This window comes from Rhopilema esculentum, chromosome 8 (genome assembly GCF_057945365.1).
Source record: "Rhopilema esculentum isolate cy_ngs chromosome 8, ASM5794536v1, whole genome shotgun sequence".
NCBI classification, from domain to species: domain Eukaryota; kingdom Metazoa; phylum Cnidaria; class Scyphozoa; order Rhizostomeae; family Rhizostomatidae; genus Rhopilema; species Rhopilema esculentum.
The window spans coordinates 11,964,204-11,976,067 of NC_142822.1; the positions used below are offsets into that span (position 1 = coordinate 11,964,204).

An 11,864-nucleotide genomic window follows, 5' to 3' on the forward strand; every position below is an offset into this window, starting at 1 on the left:
TTTTAATATTTTAAGGTAATTTATGCAAAGTAATGCTTTTGACGTTTAGTACTTCTTTCGTTTTGCAAGTTTTGTTTCATCTATGTGAAACCATGATTTTTGTCTTCCTTTGTTAATCCCTAATGTATTTCCAGTCATTGGTGCTGTTGATCTGACAACTCGAATTGTATTATCGTTGTATCCAAATTGGTGGACATCTGGATGTGTTTAAAAGCTTTTAAAAATGAACTTTTTCTTTTATGTCTATTATCTTCTTTCGATCTAGATAATGGTGCAACACAATTTTTTTTGTAAATTGATCAGTCAAAACCAATATATATTCAACACCAAAAAAACCTTCCCTTATGTTATCTGGAGCAAATATTTTATGTCTCTTTGTAATTGCCTTTAGTTTAGAAGGTTTTCTACGACAATATGCTCTGCCTACTAAAAATTTCTTAATCCTCCAAAAATACGAGGAAAAGAAGAATTTCTATAGAGAAAACTCAATTTCGAATTCAAGGAATCCATTTTATACAATTATAATAACTGAAATATTTGTTATTATTCTCTGATAAACATTAACATTCTCTGATAAATCTGAGCAATAAATGGTTGTAAACAGTGAACAAAGGCGTGTAGGTACACTGGTGGTAGACTCTTCTAGAGGCGTCCGGGTAAATGTCCCCTGAAATTTTTGATGGTTGCTAAATTTTTTCTGGTTGTTAAAATTGCGCTGTTGGCTAATTTGGTATAATTTAAACATAACTGATCTATCAATGCCATATGCATAAAAATGAATTTTTCTTAACCATAAAATATGCATTTCTTTAAATTTTAAAAAATTGGAAAATGAAAAACCTAAACTTACTAAGTTTGATCAAAACAGACACATTGTTACAAATAGATTTCTATTATCCCAATTATTTAAAGAACTTGACACTTGGCAAACGGAAGGCTGAAATTACCTTTCAATGTCAATCGACAGGCACCCACGTCCAAGGATTTCAAAATATGGGGCTGCCGTGATAAAAATTGTTCCACAACGCAGGCGCGGTTCCAGCCTGAATTCTGACCTATGCAATGCAAAGGTTGTCAGAAATAGAAGCCACGCCCTTTTGTGTTGGAAACGCCCAAACTTTTCTTAATAAAATTTGTATCTCTAATATTGAATAGGGGATTCAAGAAGAAATTCTAAGGAAACGACTCACAAAGAGAAGACGAAATTTATCTGCAATTCGAAGAAAAAAGTTAGTGAGAAAACCTACTCCGGTAGGATTCGAACCAGGGCCTTCCACTTTCAGACACAGTGGTCATACCACAAGGCCACAGAACAGACCTTCCTTCCTTAGCAGATTAGCAGGGAGTGAAGCAGCGATTGTCAATTGCCATTTCATTGGCTGTAACAATCAATTGCATAGGTCCACTGTAAACAATTGCATAGGTCAATTCTGATTCCTATTGGTTGGCTAAACTGCTGCAGAGGAAAGCTCAGCTTCTGATTTGCTAAATCAAATTTCACCGATGCTCCCGCCAAAGATTGCAGAGGTAAAGTCCACTCTGATTGGCTTACAAGACGTTTGCAGAAGTCAAGCAAGCGGTGATTCGCCCTCGAGGGACAAACAAGTTTCTGGATTCAGAATATACGGACCAGATAAATGCCTAGAATCGCCACTCGACTATTCTGTGCAGAGGCCAAAAGGTAGTCAGCAAAGTATATGCCCTGCTGTCTTCTGCATGTTGTTGGTATCAACGGGGACAGATCTAGGGTGGACGTTGCTGAGATTTGCCGTGAGATTTATTTTGTTGTCGTGAAAATCTCTGCAACGTGGAACTAATTTAGCTTTTGGCTTTTTAAACTTTCGTAACCAAAACTTTTCATGACCGTTTGAATAGAGATTTCTAGGAAAATGAGTGGAAGGTAAGTATACAAGTCTGGTGGTGCTAAGCGAAAAAGAGCGAGACAGAGACAGTTTGAGGTGAAACGGGGTAAAAGAACATTGTTTGATGTAGGATGGTCTTCAAAAGAAAAAAGCAAAGAAGCAAACCATCAAAATCAGGTTTTGCAAAGCCTGAAGGTATTGCCAGATGGCGAAAGCTTCATGATAAAGTAGGTACTCGTGAAAATCTCAAAAGCTGCCATATTACTTGGCAAAAAAGGACATGTGACATTAAGGGTATCAATCATTCAATTTAAGATGTTTTCGCAAGGCAGTTTTTAACAGAAAATGAGAAATGGCGAAATCTTTTGAAGATAATCTTTGATGTTTACTTTTTATTGGAAGGCGTTGTTTAGCTTTTCGTGGTTCTACCCAACTTATTGGTGACTCAAAAATGGAATGTTTTTAGGCCTTATTGAGCTTTTGAGCAAGTACTATCCGCAGCTGTTTGATCATCTGGTAAAAGTAAAAGAATCCCAAGAAACTGGCAAACGATTGCAGGCACATTACTTGTCAGATGATGCTCAGAATGGGTTCATTAACGCCTGTGGACAAATTATAACGGCCAAAGGTATGAAAATGGATCAAACATGTCTGGCAAGCATAAGGGTGCACAGAAAGTCTTTTCGAAAGAAAATCCATTGGCTATATACAGCCCATGGGCATGTCATAGTTTAAATCAGGGTTGCCATATTGGCCTTTTAAGGCCAAATTTCTCAATTTTGGCCTTTTTTCATGTTGATTTGCCTGAAAAAATAACATTTGGCCTGAGACTAAAATTTGGCCTTTTTTGGCCTGTTTTTTTGAATATATTGAAATAATTTTTTTACTTTGTTTTTGGCCTTTGAACAGTTTTATTCAAACAGTGTATTCTCGCAGTTTCATGACATGGGCTTTGTATTGTTAGTGTGATGTAATTCATCACTTGCCACTTAACATAACGTTAAGCTGTGAATAACCAGCTACAGGGGTCACTGCGCCATAAATATTCAATTCTCCGTTCCCCTTATTTGCGCGAGGTGCAATGCATTGTGGATCCTGTGGTTAAGTGTGCGTTGTTTACATTCGCGTTTCTATCGCAATCGTATACAGTTTTGATCGTCAAGCAGGTAACAAAATGGATTCTAGTGCCGCTTTTGATAAATTGTCATCTCTTTCGACTGCTGAATCTGACCCCAGTTTTTTTCAAAGCTCTCGTACGGGTCAAGGAATACCTTCGAGTAAAGGAAAACAAGGAAACGACTTAGTCGAAAACAAATACGGGGATGCAAACGGAGATTTGACATGCCCTAAAAATCAAAATGGAGCTGAGGGAAAAACACTACAGAAGCAGAAAATGTATTCAATTGGTGGCTACACTTGTTGTGTTCCTCATTGCTTCAACAATTCTAAAAGAGACCGGCATTTAAGTTTCCATCAATTGCCAAGTGGTTCTAAATCCGAAAAAGTTGAATTAAGGAAGAAGTGGATTTCATTGATAAGCAGAAAGGACTTTACACCAACAGAAGGTCACAGAGTATGTTCTGAACACTTTCCTGGGGGCAAAAAGACATATTTGAATAACTTGCCCTTGAATGTACCCAAAACAACGAGGCCTGCAATTCCGAAACCAAGGACAACATTCAGGGCCAGAAACAGAGATGTGCTAGTGGTTTTAAATCCCAATGAAAATGTTGATATGAGCACGCAGAATGGCTTTTATGATGATGAAAATGAGGGTGAAGCCATCAACCAAACACCAGAAGACGAGGTTATTGCCCTGCAAGATGAACTGCAAGCATTACAGAAGAGGCACATGCTTGAAGTTGAAGCTCTGCAATCAAAATTGTCATTGTTGACAGTAGAGAAAGAAACACTTTTAAAAGCATCTTTTCATGTTGACATTATTAAGAACAATGATGAAAAATTTCATTTTTATACAGGATTGCCTGATTATGAAACTTTTAAAATATTGCACGATTCCTTTGGAAAGCTAACAGAGAAACTAATTTACCATGACTCCAATACAAATGTTGGTAGAATGTCAGAAGAAAGTCAGAAGCGTGGTCCTAAAAGGTCATTGTCATCAGAGCAGGAACTTTTGCTAGTGTTGGCACGTCTTGGCTGTGGTTTATTGGAGGTGGATATAGCACATAGAGCTGGAATTTCATGCTCTCATCTATCCAGGATCTTTATAACTTGGGTAGACTTCTTGCACTCAAGACTAAGAGCTCTTCCCATATGGCCAACAAAGGAAACTATAGTTGAAACAATGCCAAAATGTTTCAAGGAAACATACCCAAGCACTAGGGTTATAATTGATGCAACAGAGAATTTTATTGAGATGCCAAGTTCATTTCGGACACAAAGTGAATCATATTCTAATTATAAGCACCACAATACAGCAAAGGGATTGGTTGGAATTGCTCCATGTGGTTCAGTTACATTTGTCTCTGATTTATATGCAGGACGCTGTAGTGACAAAGTCATTACCAAAGATTGTGGAATTTATGATTTACTGGAGCCAGGGGACTCTGTAATGGCAGATAAAGGCTTTGCAATTTCAGATGATCTGCCACCTTCCACACATCTGAACATCCCACCGTTTTTAAGAGAGAAGGCAAGTTTTACAATAGAGGAGGAAACAGAAACAAGGCGTATTGCCTAAGTCAGGGTGCATGTGGAACGTGCAATTCGTCGCATAAAGACATTTAGAATTTTGAAAACTATGTTTCCTATAAGTATGGCAGCTGACTTAAACAAAATTTGGGTTGTTTGTGCATATCTGACAAACCTATTACCTCCTCTGATTACAGAAGAAACAACACTGTAAAGTGATTTTTAATACCTTTCATTCAAAAGAAAATAAACTTGATTATTTATTATTTAATTACGTAAGTATGTGTAAGAATGTGTAAGAGTCTTTCATAAAAAAAGAAATTTTAATAGTGGAGATGGAACAGAAATTGTAAATTTTTACAAAGCAGAACTTGTCAACCTAAAACTGAAGAATGCTTATGTTATCAATTTTAGCTAAATCATAGGCTTGGCATCAAAATAGAATGAAAATTCATACTTTACAGTACCGCTATCCAAAAATCATAAGGGGAGGGATTGGGAAGAAATTCTTATCCTTAAGGAGTTATCGTCATCTGAACTTTAAATTTTATAACCAACAATTAAACTGACATATATAGTAACAGGGAGCTTCCTCCCTCCCCCAATATCCTAGATGACCCCCAACCTGAAGTGTTTCTAGCTCGTGGAACAAAAACTAATGTCAAAATCCTAACTACCCCCATCCCCATGATTTACACAACTCCAAGTGCAAGAAAAACTTGAAATAAAAGACACCCTAGCATTACACAGCTCTAAGTAAATATTGTAACCAAGTAAATATTCATCACTTCTCCCTTCTCTCTAGACTTAATAAATGAGACTGAATGTAATAGTTAACTTTAAAAATCCTGTTTTAATAACATAAATTTTTCAAAGAAAATTGTCAGTTTTGGAAGCATGTTGTTTCTCCACAATTCTCTGTCACATTTGATTCTTTGAACATGAAGGTCCTTCAGAGTGAATACCACAAAATCAATGTATGGCAAGCCAACAATGTTCATAATACCCTGGCACTGGTAAAAGTATTGGTGATTTTCTTTTAACTTTGGTCCAGTAGGAGTTGCCTTCAAATAAAAATCTTTTCACTGGCATGCATCAGCAATTGTCATTTCTCTACATGCAAATGGGCATTTTATCTCCACACCTCCAACTACATGGCCATTTTCCAGCAAAATGCCATCAGGACTAGCTCCAAGCCAAGGCCACATAGGATTAATAATCAAGCCACAGCAAACAACTTGCAAACCTTCATTCTGGCAGAGCTATGCTTCATAGAAATGCAAAGATGCTGATTTGGGACCTTTTGCAACTTTTGAGTTGCTGATGGTGTCCAAAATGGACTTTGGATAGATTTGCTCTTTCCTTTTCATAACTCTGCCAAACATGGAAGAAGTTATTCATTTTGATCTCTCAAAGTGCCATATCTGTGAGTTACTTTGCTTACGGGTGCTTTCTTCAATGATAAGAGCTTGCTTCATAGTAACTCCAACAGCTTCAGTTACCTTTTGCAATGCCTCTGCTCCAAATTGTGTGGCATCTATATTTTTGGGCAGGAAACTGAAAATGCATTCAGCATTGAAGCCAGTCTCTGATGCAATGGTCTCCTGCACCTGTAGTTCTTTTTCTGCTATGGTACAGGAAGTAACAAACTTATTACAAGGAATACAACTGTTTCCTTTTAAAATGTTCACAAAATGTGATGCCTTCCCTGCATTCTCCAGTGCACTTGCAAATAGTTCAATTTCCTCAGATTTTACTTTTCTGGCATATGATGGGGTAGCACAGAAACCTTCTCTGTTTCCTGTTACAAAAGGCCTTTTCCTCTTCTTGTTTTTGTCTTTTTCAAAATCAGCCTTCTCAAAATCAGTCGCTAAATTTAACTGCAACTTGTGAAGTAATTTTTCGAGTGGGGACACTCCATTTTTGAAGGACTTGTGTGCATGTGACTTCTTCTGGCACATAATGCAGCTTAAGGTTTGAAAAGTCGACAATAGTGTAGAGAAGAGCAGCCACATGCTTGCAGCATCCTACTTTCCCAGCTTTACAACTGCAATTGGCGTGGACAACACTGGAACTCTCCATGTCCAAACGAACATTGACAGAATACCTTATGCTCTTCATTGACGCTGCAACATTAGCTTTAACTGAAAACAGTTTGGAACCAAAAGCTTTTACATTTGGCTTCACTTTGGTATTTGAAACATACCCTTCCTTCCAAAGTTTATACCCCTCCATTTTGTGACGATATGCTTTCGGGGCTCTCTTGTCTGGCATGGTTTTTGCATTATTTATCAATTGGTTATTGAGATTGTCCTCTGTAAAGTTAGGGAAGATCCTTCAGATCAATGCTCCAACCACTTTCCTGGTCAACGAAATCTTCTTGCCTTTTTTCATTTGGGCCTAAACTCCCGGTGGGTGAATTGACGGTCGGAAAACTTGTTTCTATTTGCTCTACTTCCCTCGAAAGCATTCCCTGACCCGTACGAGAGCTTTGAAAAAAACTGGGGTCAGATTCAGCAGTCGAAAGAGATGACAATTTATCAAAAGCTGCACTAGAACCCATTTTGTTACCTGCTTGATGATCAAAACTGTATACGATTCTGATAGAAACGCGAATGTAAACAACGCACGCTTAACCACAGGATCCACAATGCATTGCGCCTCGCGCGAATAAGGGGAACGGAGAATTGACATTCACGAGTTAGTTTTCTACAATAACAGGATGTCTCGATGTGAGGCATAACAAAACATCGGCTGTTTTATCGGATATACCACTTCCAACAAGCCTTGTGGACCCTAAAAACTTGATTCATATAACCCTAAACATCAGAAAACTTTCATTTAGATTCACGCGATTGCAATACTCACTGCTCTGTTAAATTTCAATTCGATTTCAATAGTGAGTTTAAGCAAGGAACCCAAAGGTACTAAGTGGAAAGGCTACTATGAAAGTGCTCGAAAGTATAAGCCGCAATGGCAAAGAAAGCATCCTTGGGTAACAAAAGCTGTGGATGGAACAGATGAAGCATACTGCTCTTTATGTAAAGTCAATGTTAACCCAAAGCTTTGTCATATTCAACAACACGAGGCTTCTACTAAACATAAAAAAGCTTCCACTGCAGTTTCTTTGAACAGAAAAATTGTTACTCTTTTGAAGAAAGATGATGAGGTCCTGAAGAAGATCGAGCTCGAGCTTGCTGTTGCTATAAGGTGTCATTGTGCAATTCGGGCAGTTGACCATTTTGGTGAAATAATTGTGAAACACTGAGATAAGAGCAAACTAGGAGAACAGAAGCTTCATCGAACAAAATGCAGCCAATTAATCAAACGCGTAATCTCTCCTGCCCTCTACGACGAGTTACGTAGCAATGTTTCTGGCAAGAAGTTCTCCGTTCTCATAGATGAGTCAACAGATGTATGGTGCAAGAAATATTTGTGTGTAACAGTGCGATATTTCAGCGAAAAGCAAGAGAAAATTTGCACAGCACTTATCAGTTTAGTTTCCCTCGTAAGTGCCACTGGGGAAGATATATTCAATGCCTTAAAACTAAGTCTTGAAGATGCTGGATTAAACTTAGAAGATTGTGTTTTCGATTAAAGAACTGATCCAAACTGATTTTAGAAGATTCGATTAAAGAACTGAATTTGTTCCATAACAGCCTGACCAGTCGAGTTTATCTTCCTGATGGCAGCCACGTAGCATCAGATAAAGTTGGTTATGGTGCTAAGTACATATTTGAACGCAACGAAATGATGGGAAGGAAGCAACTTACTGCTCAACAAGGAAGGGAAATTGATGCAAGATGCCATCACTTGATACTGGAGGCTGCAGCTCAAGTATCAAAGCGCTTATCAGATTCCAATGCGATTTTTCAATCCATTGCATATCTTAGCCCCTCGAGTGTACTCAGTCAAGTGGAATGTATGTTGCAGCACCTAATTCAAGGCGGTGTTCTGTCAACTATTGATGAACAGTATCGAAAGATAAAATTTATTGACTGGGCCAAAGAGATGAAGGAAGGAATACCACAAGATTCCTCAAAATTTTGGGCTGCAGTATTCTTATACAAAAATGCCCTGGGCGAGAGGCCATTTAAAGAACTCGCAAGCTATGCACTGTCATGCCTCACAACACCAACCAGCAATGCTGTTGTCGAAAGAATATTTTCTTACGTTACTGGAGTCAAAACAAAGCCAAGGAACAAGATGTCTCCTGTCATGCTTGAGGCAATCGTGCGCATCAAAACAAATTTGCATTTCGAAAATAAATGTTGGAAAGACTTTCGTGTCATTCCAAGGATGTTAGAGCTGTTCAATTCGTCCATGTATGCAACAGAAGGAATAAATGAAGATGATGATGATGATGTGATGATGCAAGATGAATAGCTTGTGTGAAACTTTATTATTTTTGCTTCATGCTTTGTTTGTTATTAACTTTAAATTTGTTCTTGTTTATCTTTTATATTTGTTCAGTTGCTTTCAGCTCTCGAGGTTCATGATGTGTTTTCCTAATGTATATCTACGCATGCACATAGCGATGCTTCATGACGTCATTTTAGTTTGGCCTATTTTTGACCAATTTGGCCACTTTTTTAAGCTGGTTTCGCCTGCTCGTTTCCAGACCATCTGGCAACCCTGGTTTAAATCTATGTGGCGTACATGCTGCTGAATGTTGCCCTGATGCAATCAAACTTTTTGGTAACATTCAGAAGCTTTCAATTCCTTCGACTTCAGCCCACCTAGATGGGAAATTCTCAAAAAAATATCGGTGGCTCTTTGCACTGAAGCAGTCAAACAAGGTGATCTGCAACAATAGCGGCTGGCCAGCCTGTGTGCCAAAAATTACCTTCTGTTTTAAAAGCGATATATGAAGTGCAAAATACACTTGATATCTCTCCAGAATCAAAAACGGAAATTTCTAACTTGTGAAAATATTTTCAGTTGTTCAAAGCAATGATTTTGATGACAGCATGGTTTAAAATTTTGAAGGCAATTGACATTAGGGCAAAAGTATTGCAGCTAAGGCAGACAACAATTGATGCTGAGTGGTAAAACCTAGAAACCCTACTAAATGAAATACAACTGTTTAGAGAAAGGTGAGATTCGATCTTGAAAGAAGTTTCTTGTGTAGCTGAGGTGCTAAATGTCCCGAAAAAATTGAAGATCAAGATAAATCAGCCAAATTCATCTGTATCTGAGAGTCAAATCCAGGAACAGGCACTTGGTGATTTCAAGATGAATGTCTACTTGGTCATTATTGATCGTGTTTAAGCAGAGATAAATGGAAGACTCAAGTCCATTGGCAATATGGCAATATGCGAGAGGTTCAATTTTCTTTGGCTATATCCAAGAATGAAGGAAGCTGACCTAGCATAAAAGGTGCCAAACTCAGTGCAGCATACAAGGCTGAAATGTCTCCTGACATACCAGATGAGTTTCTTTTTCTAAAAGCATCCATTCTGGGAATATAGCGGAAGATGCAAATCTGACAAGCTCCTTCAACCATTGCAGCTGCTGAACAAGCATGAGCATTTGAATTTACAAAGCTTGCTTCCCAATGTTTTCATTGCATTAAGGTTGTTTTTGACTATGTCTGTTAGTTTTGCATCAGCTTAAAGATCGTTCAGTAAGCCAAATTCTTAAAGAATTACCTCCGGTCTACCATTGGTCCAAACAGGCTTAGTTCACGGGCTTCAATGTCAATAGAAACTGATATTGCAGAAAAACTTGACTATAGCTCCGTAATTGACCATTTTGGAGATGCAAAGCCCAGATTCTTAAGTATATTCATTGAAAAAGAGAAATTGTCTTGTCCTATTAAATATAAATTTAAAAACTTTTTTATATAGATGCACTGATCAACATAAAAAGTTTTGCTGATTGCAAAAAAGTTGTTTTAAGCTATTAGCTCTGTTTGAGGAAGCTTTGAGAAAGAATTGGGTTATAACACTGTCTGCTTCTACCTTATTTAATTCATAGGCATCTGTTATTACTGTTGCTATTATTGACAGACAGTGATAATGGAAAGGCTTAAACATTACTTATTAGTTTTTTATTGAGTTATAATTTATAGGCCCTATACTTATGGGCCCCTGGGTCGGTGACCCGCCTGGCCCCCCCTTCTCCTCAGCATTTTAGGTAACAGGTACAGGTAAAATTGGCTGTAATGGAGTTCGTCTTATAGTTACTGCTGGATCTACTATCTTTGGAGAATTGTCTGTAGATGAATAACGTATAGTAGACGAACTATCGATTGAATTATTTTCATCAACTATTGCAGCAGCAACGATTCTTTGTCTAGGCGGTCTAGGTCTAGGGCTAGGGCTGGGTCTAGATAATGCTCCAGCAATAGCTCTAGGTATGGTACTAGGTAATGGTGACAAAAAAAGAAGAAATTTCCTCTCCACTCCAGCGATAATATTGCATAACCATTGATTTTCTTTTGTCTAAATTAGCTCTTTGTAAACGATTTTTACTATTTTCAGACATATTTAATCTGTTTATAAAAGCAGCATTATAAACAGTACGTCCATTTTGTCTTACTCCTCTTCAAACTGTGCGCTATCTTCCAGGTACTCTATATCTTCTTACAAACTGTTCAAATTCGTCTGAACCAGAAGATTCACTTAATTAATTTGGACGTGCAATTATCCAATAAGAAATATTTATTCGTGGAGGTGCTTCAGCAGGATTAACAACGAATTGTCGTGAATTACTTGCTGATGATCCTATTATTATAGGTGCAGCATTATTTCTTGTCAATACTCTTCTTTCTACTACTTAAAAAGATCTATCTATAAGTGAAACCTGTAATCTTGCATTACCTTAAGGTGATACTCTGTTATTATGTAACATCGTTAATACTGAATCAAATGCATTTCTTTTATATAAATACTGGTAATGTTCTTAATGCTGATATTCGTACTGGTGATAATGGTAAGCTAAAGGGGTAAGCTAAACGGACTAATTGAACCATTTTCTACTACCTTTACCGTTAAATAATAATCTTTTACTTTTGTTCTTTGTAAATGCTTTGTTTAGTATTCTTGTTATATATTTCATCAATTTATTTGGTCTTTTTTTAAATGTATAACACCCATTTTTCTCATTTAAAGAAAATAAAAAGAGGAGAATGAAACACTTTTACGTTAAAGTTTTGCAATACGTTTTGCTAAGCCCAAAACAACAAAACAAACATCTTGGAGTGGCTAGTAAATTGGTAATTCACTAGCCACTCCAAGACCTACTCTTGCCACAGTAAAAAATCCCCGTTCTTTAATTCTTCTATTATTTGTTCTTATTCTATTGGAATAATAATTTCTATAGCTCTTTTACCTCATTTTTTAA

General features: G+C 37.4%; 1 protein-coding gene and 1 pseudogene across 1 annotated transcript; one reads left to right on the forward strand and one right to left on the reverse strand.

Moving 5' to 3' along the window:
* Positions 1-3,036: 3,036 nt before the first annotated feature.
* On the forward strand, positions 3,037-4,566 carry LOC135694550 (uncharacterized). The gene has a single exon (XM_089109651.1). The coding sequence runs from the start codon at positions 3,037-3,039 to the stop codon at positions 4,564-4,566; it is 1,530 nt and encodes a 509-aa protein (XP_088965777.1).
* Positions 4,567-6,380: 1,814 nt separating this feature from the next.
* Positions 6,381-7,080, reverse strand: LOC148959892 (uncharacterized; annotated as a pseudogene).
* Positions 7,081-11,864: the final 4,784 nt, after the last annotated feature.

Coding starts and splice junctions, on each gene's coding strand:
- LOC135694550 (XM_089109651.1), top strand. CDS start 3,037: ATGGATTCTAGTGCCGCTTTTGATAAATTGTCATCTCTTTCGACTGCT.